The sequence below is a fragment of the Pimephales promelas genome, chromosome 18 (assembly GCF_988280905.1).
Source record: "Pimephales promelas chromosome 18, fPimPro1.hap1.1, whole genome shotgun sequence".
Taxonomy (NCBI): domain Eukaryota; kingdom Metazoa; phylum Chordata; class Actinopteri; order Cypriniformes; family Leuciscidae; genus Pimephales; species Pimephales promelas.
In genome coordinates, this window is record NC_142786.1 from 10,270,294 (window position 1) to 10,286,685 (window position 16,392).

The 16,392-nt window shown below is 36.6% G+C and overlaps 1 protein-coding gene across 4 annotated transcripts in view; it reads right to left on the minus strand.

The window, feature by feature from the left end:
- The window catches only part of igf2bp3 (insulin-like growth factor 2 mRNA binding protein 3), a 40,857-nt gene that overhangs the window by 20,707 nt on the left and 3,758 nt on the right, over positions 1-16,392 (minus strand). For all 4 annotated transcript variants that reach the window (XM_039678976.2, XM_039678975.2, XM_039678978.2 and 1 more), the window contains exon 3: positions 10,822-10,870. In XM_039678976.2, the coding sequence (XP_039534910.1) occupies positions 10,822-10,870 (49 nt within the window). The remainder of the gene's footprint in view (positions 1-10,821; positions 10,871-16,392) is intronic.

A 16,392-nucleotide genomic window follows, 5' to 3' on the forward strand; every position in this document is an offset into this window, starting at 1 on the left:
TCTTGAGGGGGTCTCAACCAAAGATTTTACCTCAAAAGCACACTTAGCTGCTGTGGAATCTTAAACTTTTAAAAAAAACATGATATCCTCTCCAAATAAAGCACTGTTTTACACCTAATTTGTCACGGTTCTTCGCCTCGACCACTCCTGGTCTTAAGGAGGCGTGCAGGCGAACACTGAACATGGGTAAAAGGAAGCCAACAGGCTTTCACACACACCAGCCCCCCTATACGTCACACATATTAATGCCCCAAACCCCACCACTTCCCTTCTCCATTCCAAGCAGTCCTATTGGTTGGCCTGTGCATTACTATGGAATTCCCAGCAGCCACTGTGCATCTCTAGTCATTGGCTACATAACCAGTCAGTCATTGAGTCCAGGCCAATAAGACGAAGCTTCCTTCAGTCGGGTGAAAGAGGAAGGGGGTGTTGGCTTTCAGACAACATGCAGTGAGGGAAAGGTGGGGGGGGGTTGATCTACACATTCTGGGCGTTCACACATGGAGCAGGCCTGTAGCCAGACGGGGCAGCATGTAAAAATCCAGCCCCGGTTAAGCTCGCCTAAGCCTGGTCACACAGCAAAATACACATCCCCAAAGCTACGCCATCACAGATAACACACGCACACTCCAAGATCTCAACATGTGCCCATGTAACAAGACAACACACATACCTTCTAACTGAACACAAATGGCAGGTCAAACTCAAAAGAAAAGCAAAGGGAGCGATTAAGTAACTAAATCTCACTTAAGTAGGTACTTGACATTTTTGCAGCCTGACATCATGTGACTGCGGATTCATTTTGAGCTGAAATACGAGAAGGAAATTTAATGCACTATTAATTGTTTTTTTTTTCAAGTCCATAGGAAACGAAACAATTACACATGGTCCATTTTTTTTGTTAACTTCTGGTTCATGCCAAGTTAATACACCCATCTGAATACAAATACAGCATATCCAACTAAATGCATGTGGTTTAAAAATAGTACAACCAAAATTCTCAAATTATTTGATATATTGCTGAAAAGTACTCTTAATTAAATTGATCAAAATTAAATTGATTTTAAATAATTAAATTGATCATGTGATAGTCAAAACAAATATATACACATTTGAAACGATAAAAAAGAAGTTTCTTCAGCAACAAATTAACATAAGATGATTTCTCTAGGATCATGGGAAAATGTGAACTGAACGTCTATCACCTTTTTGCCACTAGACAGATAAATTACGTTTGAAATATTAAAAAAAGAAAAGTTTTTAAAAATTGTAATTTTGCACAATATTACTAAATTTTGTTTAAATGAAATACAGCCTTGATGGGAACGAGAATTAAAAAAAATAACTTTTGAACAGTACACTAAAATAATGATGATTCTTCCCATCTTGCTTTCACAAATTGACTAAAGGCTAAAATAAAAACTGAGCCTTTATGACCTTTTACAATTGATTAATTTAATTAGCAAAACTGAGAGGATAATTCACCATGGGTTTCCCTCTGGAATTTATGGCTTTTTAGCATAGCGGTTTCAGAATTTTTTTTTTCAAGAAAAAAAAAAAGTCTGTGATACACCACTTTAAAAGACTCATTGCTCTAAAACAAATGACAATCAAACATCAAAAAGGAAATTTTAAAAGCATTTACTACATAAGATTTTTTAAACTACATTTCTTGCAGTATTACATAAATTACAACATGGGATTTAAAATGGTTTGCTTTGCCAAGCACAGAAACTCACATACTTGTGGTAGTCGGAGCAACTTAAAGGACAAAATGCGAAGATATCTACAAGTCACTGGAAATTCCCAAGGAAGCCCATGCTTCAAATGATCATTGTCTTCTGGGTTAATGGACTACAAACATTAGTATTATCCAGCAACAGAGCTTACCACCACAGGGCAAAACCTGAGTAGACATGATTCATCAGATGGATCATAAATACCTCAGCAGAATTCTGCTATGAAAAACACGAACAGCCTTATAGTACATTAGAATGACGCAAAATTTACAGAAGTTTCATTTTGATATTGTGCATGCGCATTTAACATTTAAGGTGATAATTACAGTGCCAACAGCGTTTCTCAAATTCAGCCCTAACTTCTTAAAACATACAGAACACATACAAAGGTTAATTCCCATTCACTTTACTGATAGACTGTTAAAGATTTCCATCAATTCAATTTAACCAATGCATTGTTGTATTAAATGGATAAATTCCAATTGGATTAACATGACATGGTATAAAAATTGAAGATGCTAGGGCTAGTTAAGATGTAGTTAACACATTAAAACACACAGCATGCCAGAGTAAAAGTGTTCAAAAGCATCACATCCACAACAAACATTTATATTTATTGAATATAAAAATGTTGCAACTTCTCAGTAATGATTTCATGTAGTAAGTGTTTAACTCCATTAATGAGAATGGCATATTTAATCTAAATGTTTATATCAGAAGTAAAACATTGTTTAAATCATTCATTTACGTATTTAAACTGTTATTGTGAACATGCACTGCATTTATGATGGACTCATAATGAAGATTTACGGTTTTACTTCATCTGCCGTTAGATTATAGGCTATATGTGCGTCAGTTTCACTAAACGGCACAACGCATTCGCTGGTGCGGATATTTAAGAAGGGATGGATATTTGCTTCAAGTGATCGGTTTGGTGAGTGAAATTATCTTTCTGTACATGTATAATTTCCTTAGATTTTCTGTCTAAAAGTGATCAAAGACATTTAACTCGAGCTCACTATCGGTGTCGCCAAACTGCTCCATCTCCAAAACGTTCGTACGCATGGTTCAGAGTTTGCATGCAGGTGCGCAAGTGCCGTACGCCTCTTTCAGGGCCTGTTTTGTGCGTACGCAACAGTTATAAATGAGGCCCCAGGACAGCTTCATACTACGAATGTCTGCTTTGCAAATTACATGAGAACAAAACGGGGTTCCCGATCGATACTCCAGTTTGGGAAGATTTTTGGTCATTTGTGACGTTGTCTTTACATGTGAATTAATAATTTACTTATTTATTTTACTGTATTACCTTTTTTTTCTTTATTACATTTAACCACTGTAATATTCTGGCCTTGCAAGCAGTTTTGATAGATGTGTTGTCATGTTCTGGATGAAAAGAATAAAAACTTGAATTACAAAAAAAAAAAAAAAAAAAAAAAAAGTTTGTTCCAAGTCTACAGCAGATGCAATTACGTACAACATTAGAGAAAAGTGGTTCTTACGTCAAAAAAAAAAAAAAAAAACACTTTAAGTTTTAAAAGTTTTCAAGTTTAAGTTAAGTTTTACAGTCTCTTTTAAGAACCTTTAGGCAAAATTAAGGTAAAAAGTATTAAAGACTACTGTATCAAATTCTAATGCCTTTCAAATCTATCAATAAAGTGAATGGGATGTCAGCATAATGACAAATTTGCTGAAACAGCTGTTTTTCAAAATCCACATGTCTTATGATTGATAGTTTATACTTTATCAAGTAAAAGAAAAAAAAAAACATCTTCATGTGATGATACGACAGTCGATTTACAGTGAAATCTTTACAGATTTTTATGAAGTATATGCAAGAATAAATTCTTTAAAAACACATACTGGAGTAAAGCAACTCCAGTTTACTTGATTATTAGGTTACAACAAACCATATAAAAAAAAAAAAAGTACTTAAGGGGTGGTTGATTGCGATTTCACTCTTTTCATTTTAAATAGTGTGTAATGTTGCTGTTGGTGCATGAACAGTATCTGCAAAGTTGCTGCACTGAAAGTCCAAAACAAGCAGAGATTTGGTCTTAAATCAGGAAGTTTAATGCCTACAAAAACGAATCGAATGGACGACTAAAATGAGATACTACCCGTGTTTTACACACAACTAACCCACATGTTTACACCAACCCTCCCTCCAGAATATGCAAAAAAGGGGGCATGGCCATTATTTCTGCGGATTTGTCAAAGAGCAAGTGCTGTAGCCACGCCGTTGAAAGTGCGTTTTCACCCAGCTGTCAGGTCTTCTGTGTTCGGGCTTCCTACGGACGCTGTAGTTTGTCAACAATGGTGAAAATTTATGTTTTTAAATTTTCCTGAAAATTACCATAGTAATTTAGCTCTCTGTGCAGCGCATTTACGAAAGACAGCTTCCAGAATCTCCACGAATTCAATGCCAGATTCAACAAGAAACTGTTAAAGCATGAAGCAGTTCCAACTTTAAAACCAGAGGCAGCAGTTGTTGGGCCACAACGTGTAAGACTTCATTTTAAATGTATTTGCATGCACAATTTCAGATGTAACGTTTTAGTTTTATCAAGGACAAAAACAAATGGCAGTGCTGGCTTTAGGCTAGTAGCCACTTAGTTATGCTATTCCATGCGTCAAACGCATACAAACATTTTGGACCTGAATTTGTAATTATGTACTAATTTTGTAAATGTAGGCTATCATGTAAAGTGTACCATGTGTACTTTGATATAATTTTTCAATTTGATCAAGAACGTAAACCAATGCTGTTTGTTTGTTTATAGTCAGTTAGTTAGATGCTATTTTGTGCATATAAGACAAACGTGTATAAAGTTTAAATTATATGTAATCGCAACAGCAAACTACAGCTGCTGTTATCAGTGTACAGTATGGTTTGTTTAGGTTTTATGTATTGTCTGCATGTATTATGTAGCCTATTTAATCAGGAGAAAACCGTATCTCAAAAGCTAACAAGCAGCAGTAGCATATTCGAGTAACAGCGTATTGAAATTCTTATAATAATAATAATAGTAGAATAGAATAATAATTTAAAAAAAAGGGTCCATTCAGAAACGTTTTGCAAGAGCCGTGTTTGGTGAGGTTCTGCTTGACTCTCTTCATTGCCGCTTTCTAGGTCTGAACCCTGGCTCAAACTGATATGGCAGTATTGACACCATTATTTACATTGACCGGAGCACATGCAACTTTCACCTGTAAAGGTAATGGGCGTGAAGTTTCCAGACAACGTGCACTACGCAGTTTAACCAATTATAACACACTGGCCAAAATAACCAATCTGAGCCCATTGCCTGTTTCTGAATGAGTGGTTTCATAGATTTAGGATGTCAACCGGTCGTTCAAATGACAGAGAAAGCGGCTTACAATAAGGTGAAATTTATTCAAAATAAGGCTTAATTTTTTTTTAAACCCACAGAGACATGTTATATTGCACCCAATAAACAATTATGTAAAGAAAAAAAAAAAGCAGTAAACCACCCCTTTAAAGAAAGATACATCAGGCTTTTAAGGACTGTTTCATTATTGCCCCACAATAAAAAATAAAAAAATAAAAACAGAGCTGTAATCATAAGACTAACCATTTAAATATCTTTAGTTTATTAAAATGAATGCCATGTTAGCATCAGGGCTATTAATGACAAACAAGGTAAACAATCCATGCCATTTAAAATACTATATTGAACATTTCAACCTAATGATTTCTGATAGCATCAAAATTACAGACCAACAGAATATGCTCACCAGTCAAAGGAACAGGAGTCAAAAGGCTGATTTATACTTATGTGACGGACCTACGGCGGAGCCTCTACGCTATAGACTACGCGTTGTTTTCATTTATACTTCTGCGTCGTTGTCTGTGTTGACTCGCAAGTGCACATGCAGAGGGAGCATGTGAAACCTGGGGAGCAGTTCTAACAGCCCAATCACAGCACTTGCGGTATGCGTAGTAGAGCCCGACCAATAAAAGGATTTTGAAAGCCGATACAAATATTTTTTTGGTTTTAAAATCCGATATTCCGATAATCCGATATATCGGCCGATATTTTTATTTGTTTTTTTTTTTCAGAAACGTGCAACAAAACATTACCAGATTTCTCTAACATTAGTTATTAACTAACTAAAATAATATGATAATGCATTTTTAAAAAAAGAAACTTGTTTCTTTTATTGTCACAACAGAACAGACTGATGATAGTGGCATTAGCTAGCTTTGTGGTTAGCTAGTCTTTGATGAGCCATAATACGTCTCATTGCTATAACTGTCATGCGCTATTAAAGAAATACTTCAGTCACATTGTCAAAAGTTAACTACAGTCAACAACACTGTAACAAACGTAACGCAACCACATCTAGCTAATTCCGCTTTACTCTCGGCTTATTTAATGGCAGCAAAACTGGACATGATAGTTACTACAAGTTTTGTCATGCTTATTTGAGTTAAGAGAACTGATGGGGATGTTCTTTTAATTGTTATTCATGCAATGTACGTCTCGCGAGTCGTGACCAACTCAACGAGTGTTACCAACAGGGACTGTGTAGAGTGCCGTCTGGTGGACAAACTATACAACTCCAACACTCATGACATGGTTCAAGCGTGTTTCATCCGTTTTTATTGTATTTTTGAAATATTCATTTATCGGCCATTATAACTGCCAATACCGATAGTTTGGAAAATGCCTAATATCGGCCGATAATATTGGCCTGCCGATATATCGGTCTGGCTCTAATGCGTAGATTTGACGCGTCAGGGTACGCCGAAGGGTATGCGCGCGCTACACACAGCCTACGGCGTAAGCTCGAAGTAGAAGTATAAGGCCGGATTCACATATAGCGCCTAAAAACGCGTAGAAAGCGCTGGGCGCGCCGCATTCTCCATTTTCCAAAGCGCCAGGGCGGTTGCGCTTCAGTTGGTTCTTGTCACATGACCTATTGTGTGCGTTGAGATGTTTTTATCTCGGAATATGAATACCAATACCATATTGTTGATCCTCCATCACTGTTACTGAAGATTCACTGTTATTGGTCTTTGATCCATCAGGGCATGCAGTTCTATGTAGTGAAAATGAACCCAAATATCTTCGTATAAATATTGGAAGATATAAAATTACAACTGATATGCACTTTTTGCAAGTAGTGTGCAAGATAGATAAAGATCTAATAGATTTATATTTACAAGCTGTAATCTTTTTGGCCAATATAATAATTATATACAAGCACAAAATTATTCAAACCCTTGGCAAATTCTGACTTAGCTACTACTAGAAATGAGTATTATTCAACTAACAAGTTTTTTCTTGATTAGAAATGACACATGCTTCTACCAGAAGATAAGACGATGTACAAGAGGCATCATTGTGGAAAAAATTACTCAACTTTTATTTACATCTGAACAATTGGCTTTACTCCCTCCACAGGTTCTCAATGGGATTGGTCAGGACTCTGGTTGGGCCACTGCAAAATGTTAATGTTTTTGTCTGCTAACTATTTCTTCACCACTTTTGCTGTCTGTTTTGGGTCACTGTCGTGCTGAAATGTCCACTGGTCTCTGAGGCCAAGTTTCCCTACAGACTGCCTGATGTTGTTGTTGATCATTTTGATGCATTGCTAATTTTTTCATGGTGCCGTTTACTGCGATTAGGTTCCCCCGGTCCACCGGCTGAAAAACAACCCCAAAACATTAGGTTCCCACCACAGTGTTTGACAGTGGGGATGGTGTTCATAGGGTTGAAGACTTCTCCTTTTATACACCAAATGAAGGCTACATCATTGTTTTATGGTCAGATGAAACCAAAATTTAATTGTTTGGCCACAAAGACGACGACTTCTGGTTTGTCCAGATGAGCATTTTCAAAGGCCAAGCAGGCTTTTGTGTGCCTTATGTGGAGACGTGGTGTCCTCCTTGGTCTGCATCCGTTCAACCCAGCGGTGCGCAGTGTCCATTGGACTGTCTGCCTTGATGTTGCCACCAGCAGAGCCTAGATTCATAAGGATGGCCTTGGTGATGATTCTTGGATTCTTTAGCTCGCTCACTATCCTCCTGGCCAGCACAGGTGTAACTTTTGGCTTCAGACCACGAACCCCTGGTTTTTTTTTTCTTGAATTTTTAATAATACTTTGCATTGTAGCCACGGGAACTCCAAAACATTTAGATATGGTCTTATCCTGACTTGTGAGCAACCACAATACGCATCCGCAGGTCCTCAGTGAGCTCCTTTGTCTTAGCCATGACTGTCAACAAACCAACAGAGCTTCTGTTTTTCACCTGTTGAGTTCATTAAAACAACTATTCCCAATGAATCAAGGTAATTAGGATGCTTTAGAAAAGCTTGGACTATTTGGAATGGTATAGATCTTTGGATTTTCCTATAGACTGTGACAGTTTGCACAAGGTATGCCACTTTTTATTCAAATGTAAATTAAAGATGAGTAATATTTTTTCCCACTATGTTGCCTTTTCTTGTACATAGTCTTATCTTCTGTGAGACGCCAGTGTCATTTCTAATCAAGAAAAAAAAACTTGCTGTTTAAATAAAGGTAACTTTAAGTCAGAATTTGCCAGGGGTATGAATAATTTCGGCTTGACTATATCTGTATCTATATGTAATATAGATTAAGAAGTTATTATATAATAACTTCATATTGCCGACAAATGTAATATTTTCGCTCAGTCTGGACCTCTGCTTCTTTTTCCTAGAGTACGAACTCTATTTTTTATGATCATTTCAATTACACAACTTTATTTTTCAACAATCCCAGTAGACTTTATTTACTAATTTTACCAGTAATAATTTTTACTTTTGATTATTCAATTTCTGTCTTACTTGCTTCTTTCGGACTTATTTACTCCTGATAAATAGATGTACATGAAAAAAAGTAAAGCACTGTTTATAAACTTTTTATTTATATTGTTTTAGCTCCACTGCTTCTTTTTTTTGCATATTTGTTCTTATTTCCATTAAAATAAAAAGTACAGTTATTAATGTAGTTAAGAATTGGGAAGAGCTGAATTATGAAATGCCGAGAATCATTTTATAAGCTAATCGTTATTCTCCAGACCGTAATTTGTTAAGGAAGCAAGTGAAGATTCACACTTATACAATAATAATAATATCCATTATTAACCATTAGCAGGTTTTACGCTCACAAACATATACATACATAAGCTCTATTAAAGGAGAACTCCGGCGAACAATGAACCTTCGGTCTAATAAAACATCGGTACCTAGTCAATCGTTCTCTGAGTTTTGTTTATGATAATCAAATGTAAAGAGTTTTATCTCTAAAAACTGTTTAGCGTATAATGCTAGTAATGGGGGCATTGAGTAAGTAAAAAGAAATCGCTAGTTTATACCACTAACAAGGCTCAAAATAGCCCCACACTCACACAGCAACATAATGAGGCTCCATACATATTAAACGGTCTGTACCCTTACAAACGGTCTGTACCCTTACAAAGTTCTCAATGCTTCGTTTTGTAAGAAGATACTTTATGAAGATATTCACTTCGCGTATACAGGCAGAAGCCATCTTAAAAAGTAGTCTCGATAAGTCGATCCCCGAACGCCGTTCATACAGTTCAGAAGTTCGCTGAACTTCATAGAGTTCAGATCACTCAGCACGACGTTCGTGGTTTGACTTATCGAGACTATTTTTTAAGATGGCTCCTGTCTGTATACGCGAAGTGAACTGTCTTCATAAAGTATCTTCTTATTAAACGGTCTGTACACTTACAAAGTTCTTAATGCTTCGTTTTGTATGTATGGAGCCTTATTATGTTTCTGTGTTAGTGTGGGGCTATTTTGAGCCTTGTTAGTGGTATCAACTAGCGATTTCTTTTTACTTACTCAATGCCCCCAGTACTAGCATTATACGCTAAACAGTTTTTAGAGATAAAACTCTTTACATTCGATTATCATGAAAACAAATCTCAGAGAACGGTTGACTATGTACCGATGTTTTATTAGACCGAAGGTTCATTGTTCGCCGGAGTTCTTTAAAGCTTATATTGAGTTGGCTGGTAGAAAAAAGAAACCACACGCACCGAAAACTCCCCATGTGGCTGACTAAATCTATGAAGGAAATCACAGCGAGTCGCCAGTTTAATTGTAGTTATTGTCGACTCCAATGTTTCTTTAAATCATTACATTTAATCCAACATCAAAGAGGAAATGACCTACTACTGTAATAATACATTTAAATGAAACTAGTAGTTGAGAAGCCCCCTACCCAGTACCCCCCAAAGCTGGGGAAACAACGCAGTTTCAAATCTGAACTGATTCCTGTGATCAGAGCACTTTTGTAGACTTCTGTAAGGCTACATTCACATGCAGCCGAATAAACGTGCAAGAATGGACCGAGAAAGAGGGATACACAAAACGAGCATGTCATGCACGGTTTCAAAGGGTCAGTGAGATCTTGTCTCAAGCTCAGATGAGAAGCAGGAGGGCAAAGAGCAGTGTACTGAGCCGCACACGCAATCACTTCTACAGATAGTTTGACCTGATAAGTGAAAGACAAGAATAACGGTTACTAGGTGTAAAGGGGATTTTTTTTCTTTTTTTTTTACTGATCATCATATGCTTTTACAAGATCTGTTCTAGACTGGCACCAACACTATAATTAAGAAAATATAATAGCCATCCATCTTGTGAGATAACGGCACAAATCAGGAAAATTGTAATGCTAAGTATTTTAGATCCAAATCAAAGTCATTTTTTTAACTCTGCTAAAATCACATGAGGCTTCCCAAAGCTCAAACCTCACACACACACACCCCTCTAAAACGAACACACAACAGGCTACTAACCAAGAAAGCTGTTTGAAACAACCGATAAATATGAAGGATAAATAAGAGGGATAATTACTTAAACACAAGGTCCAAAATGTCAAATTCTAGGAGATTACTCAGGAGGGCAGGTGGATTAAATACTAGTACTGCTGAGGTGTGGTGGTGAGCCAGCAAGTCACAGTATGGCTTCAACATCTCACCTCATACAAGCACCTTCACCTCAAGAGGGAAAAAAATAATAATAATAATAATCTGGGGGGGAGGGGGTTCACTTACCTCCCACTGCATGTGAGGAGGGATATTCCTGATCTGCAGCTTGCAGCTCCTGCAAAAAAAAAGAAAAAAAAGAGGGGGACATTGTAATACAATACAAATAAAACTAATTAAAAAAAACTTGCACTCTAAAACAGGCTTTTATTCCCTACAAATCAATGTAGTAATTGTCAATTTCTACACATTTTCCATCTCTTAGTTGATACTTGTCACTTCCCACTTTGGTTTCCACTAAAGAAAATTAAAGCTAGAGTGTGTTCAAAAAATAGGTTTATTAAACTACATAATCTCCCATAGATGGAGTTTTAGTAATTCTAAAGACCTCAGTTTCAATATGTAGACCTGCAAACACCAATGTATTGCAAACATGCAGTAGCTGTTCCTTCATAACGCAGAGAAATTATCTAACTATATGCTACAAGTAACTGCAGATTATGGAAGCAGTTAGGGCTAATATTAGCAAACATAAGTAACTCATCGGATAAGAGGGAAGCAAGCAAGTGATTTTGTGAGCCATTGATAACAGGATAGCAAAAAGACGTACTGGAGTTCATCAACTGGAACAAATACAACCTGGGATTTGTTGTATTAGGAAACAAAGATATCTAACATAAACCAGTCTCCACAGTGTCTGAAATGGGGTTTGTAAATCAAGATCATTGATAAAGAAAGGTTGCCCATCATTCTCACGAAACTACGTGAAGAAGGTAATCAGCTAGTAGCAGGGTAGAAAATGGAGAAAGTCCAACTACTTCTTAATAGTGTGCATATCAGTTGGTTTGCACGTACATTACAGCCCCAGAAAGGGGACAGTAAACCTGTTCGAATGGGTAGAAAAGCACACCAACCCCATTATATGGAATCGGCTGAACACCTTGCTGACTCATGCATCTCGATTTAAACACCCCCAGTCAAGAGAATACTAGTTATTTAACACGTACATGACCAGAGCCAGATGTACTTTAATTAGACTTCACTTGTAAAAGCAATTGATTTTCCATATCTAGCAGTCAGTTAAAACTTGACTATACAAGATGTAATTATGTCTGAGATGTTTGGCATATTGCCACATGCCTTGGTTTCACAAACGCTGACATGTAGATAATTTGATAATGTAGGGTGAACTTAAAGGTTGTTTAATATAATGGACAAGCTTGATTCATTATCCCAGAGATCAGGGTTCCCCAAATCTTGGCCTGAAGAATTTAGTTCCAACCCTGACTAAATACACCTCAAAAAGCCAATCATGGTTTTCATGATCACTAGAGGGGGGGGGGGGGGAGTTAAAGAGATCGCAGGTGTTTGAGCTAAACTCTGCAGGGTTTTTTTTTTTTGTTTGTTCGTTTTTTGTTTAAGAAATTCATAACACCACACTGTCTACAATACCAACTGGTCAGAGACTACAAACAAATCCAATACAAACTACAAAAAAATTATGAATCAACTATTTTGTCAAGAACGCGTCCGTTAGCTTTTGAGGAAGACAAAAGGGATCACCTGTAGTAGTCAAGAACCCTGACAGGGTATTTAATGTTTACATTACTGTGAGTACAAGTAACAAGACAACTTAGCTACAATCCAAAAATAAACTGCACAAAGATATTGATGGCCTACACTTTTTCTTAAGATTCATTTCGAAATGACAGCATTTCTCAGACTTATACAGAGCCAGTAAATGTGTCAGTCGGCACTGTAAAATCAATTTTAATGGTGGTATAGATTTTAAAGGCCAGTACTTTTATTTTAATATTGGTTTCAATAATGTGTACGTTTTGGTGTAGCGATTGTGAAAGATCTATAACTGGCCACTTGAGTTTACACAGTTCCAAAGTTCACGGTCTGTATACTTTCGTATTTACACACTAACATTAACAAGAACAGAATGTACAGAGGACATGGGAACAAACATGCCTCTACCTGAGCAGGTAGACACATTCCCTCTCTCACACACACACACACATTTTACACATGTACATAGACTGGGGCCTAAATGGTAGGTAATAATAGGGGACTTACAGGACACTGACAAGAAACCGATAGGGCTGTATTCAACCAAAGAAATCCTTAGTCGACCAAAGTCGAGTCCTGCTCGACGATTAGTCGACTAAAAAAAAAACAAAAAAAAAAAAACCGTGATATTTTGATTAAACATTTTTTAAACAATTGTCATTGAGCATTTATAAAACAACAACGAAAAAACATCACAAATAAATAAAACTATAATAATAATATAATTATTTGAAAATTAAGTGATTTTTTAACTGCAAAAAGTGAAGAGCTCTGTCCTAGGTCTATAGTACAGTCCCAATCGCGCACCTGACCACACCACACGCTGCAAAAAAATATAACTGCTATCTGCCACATAATGAAAAATCCCAACAAAAGCTCTCGTTTATACAGGCTTTATATTCTTCTTTACTTTCAAAGCTATGGGTTAACTTTAGTCCTGACGATCAAGGCGTTTTAAACAACACTCAAAAAAACCCAAATAACTTAAAAACAATCCTATAATAGGCTGTACCGCGTATAGGTTTATTTTCGTTTTGTTGCATTATTTAGGCTATTTTCAAATGCGTCAAGTGTACAAATAAAAACGAAAACATTAAGAAAACACAATCTATTGAGTCAGCATGATATAGCCGTTAAAAGGCTGCTCACGTCTTTTGCGCGCTCAAGTTCGATTTTAAATGTAGGCGCGCGACTTGCGCGCTCATAATGGCAACGCGATCGCCTCCCTCCACAGTCTTGTCGTCTTTGTTTTAAAATGCAGCCAGACAAAAGATTTATATTTCCTGGACATTTTGTCGACTAAAGCCAAAACAAGCAGCGTTCTAACTGAATGAATACAGCATCCCTTACCGAGCGCGAGCAGCAGCACAGCCAGCCACAGGTGCGGTTCCCGAGTGTATTATGTGTGTGCGCTAAACTGTGGCGCAGTTACAAAAATAGCCTAAATTAAAGCATTTTAAAGTTGGGGACAAAACATAGGCTAATTATATTTAGAATACAGTAATAAATAACTGATTATAAATGAATAAATATCAAGGAGTAAGTCATTGAAAAATTCCTTCTATTGGTAAAAAAAAAAAAAAAATGCAACTGGTCGACCAATAAGAATGTCAGTCGACCACGACGGCATCGACCGATTAGTCGACTAAACGACTAAAGTTGACAGCCCTAGAAACCGACCCACCATAATGGAGTAATCAATGACAATGCGTGTAGGTGCTTAAAGCAAACGGTGTGCATCAACAGTTCTGATGGCTTTATAACACCAATGGTTGAGCTGGACTATTTATTTAGAGTACTGTGCTCCAATTACTTGTGTACAGTGAAAAAAAAAAACAGATGGACGATCTTGTTTTAAAAGCAATATCTTTGCTGCAAAAAAAGTTCAGAATTTTGAGCAAATTTCAATCTGACTGATTATTCACAAACAAAAACTAAAATTTTGCATATTTTCTCCATTTCCTGTTATGTAGATTGTACAGTAACAAATAGTAACAGCAATACATTACATCTAAATAAATTTATTTCTGATTCAGGATTTTGTAGAAACTATTTAAGTACCCTTTTATACTTTTTATTGATGACTTCATGTTTCTGTTTTTAGCTTGTTTGTGTTCTAATTGTTGGAGCTTGTATTGCAAGACAAATTTCCGTGTACACTGACAATAAAGTACTATCTATCCATCCATCTATCTATTCATCCATCTATCTATCCATCCATCCATCTATCTATCCATATATTCATCTATCTATCCATCTATCTATCTATCCATCCATCCATATATTCATCCATCCATCTATCCATCCATCCATATATTCATCTATCCATCCATCTATCCATCCATCCATCCATCCATCCATCCATCCATCCATCTATCTATCTTCTTAAAAAAAGCTTATACCATAATGCCTTTGCAAATTGGAACAAGCTTGGATATAATATTTAAACATACACTGCCACCATTAACTCCAACAATTTTGGACCTTTTAATTAGTTGTTTTGCCAATACTCGCTGACACATTAACTCTTAAATTTAAAGCATGTTAAAAAAAAAAACTAGACTGTTTATCCTAGCTTTGTAACGCTAAATAGAGTGAGGCTTAGCGATGAAGTTGTGCATGCTGTAAGGGACATTTGCACTCATGAAGAGTGTATTATGCTCAATATGTCAAGAGGGAAACAATCACTGGGAGTCATTTCAGGAATTATCAAAATGCATCATAACTTGCATTAAACATCTGTGTGATTCCAGGACATGTTTTCCCCAGCGTGTGTGTGGTGTAAAAAAAAAATTCCAAGGCAGCGCAATCCAAATTTGATTTTTTTAAGCAGTGAGGCAAAAATACCACAGGTAGTTCAGGGCTTATGCTAACATCTAACAGGGAAAAGCTCCTATAGAGAAAACAGTTTGATGAATTGTTTTGAGCTTAATGTTATGGGTTGAGAGTGATACTACAGAACAAGAGAGGCCGTCCATGCTTCACTAAAAATTCACTGTGGCTGTAAGCTCTGACAGAATTACATAACCTAAAACAGCAATACACCCATTCAATATTTTAATCTAAAAAACTTAGTTCATACAATCATACCAAAATTAAATCTATTTAAAAGGAATAAAAAGAAAACAATAGCACTCAACTGAATGAACAGAGACATACGCAGGGGGGTGGGGGCAAGGCCAATTGTATAGCATTTACTGGGGTGAGTGAAATAATAAAAAAAAAAATTTAAAAAGCAGAAAAGAAAAATAACCAAATGCCATTTCGTAAGCCTTTACGTTCACTTAAAACTAACTTTAGCGGAAAGTACAGCCATATGACATTCCAAGTTTGACATACGAATTAAACACTTCCCTTTTCTTTTCAGGAATTTGGTGGGATTGGCGTGTTTTTCCAGTCCAGGTCTGCATTCCAGTGGGAATCCATTATGGTATGTTCTCCTACAGCAGATTAAGCTATAGGAGCAAGAGGGGAGTGTGTGTGTGTGTGTTGTTGGGGGGGTTAGTGCCCCATTTCAGGGTAACAAACTCTCTACCCCAGGGGGTGGAGTCTGGTTACCATGGTAACATGTTAGCCTACAGACAAGAAAGGAAAAAAGGGGAGGGGGTTTGGTTGTGACGTAAAGGAAGTAGAGGGCATCTTCATTTACTTCAAAATCCAACGGCAACAACTGTCTCTGTGTACATGTTTAAGAACATACATAGCACAATAGGGGGATTGGGGTAGATGTCCCAACACAAAAAAACTCCTGGAGGAACCAGGAAACATGGCTGCATATCGTTCACAAGCCCATGACTCCATCACAAGAACCAAAAATTCTGTCTTAATCAAGACACTTCAATATTTAGGGAAAAAAGAGAATATTTCAACTAATGACATCAATGAATAAGTTTAACAAAATAACATCAAGTAGAAAATAAAATGACTACCAAATACATTAAATAAAATAAGCAGCTACATTGCGACTTAAAATACCAAAGTAGGGAAGGGTTTTCAACCATATTACACACATTAAATAAGAACGTTTTATGCTGTATGGGACACTATAATATACTGACACTAGTA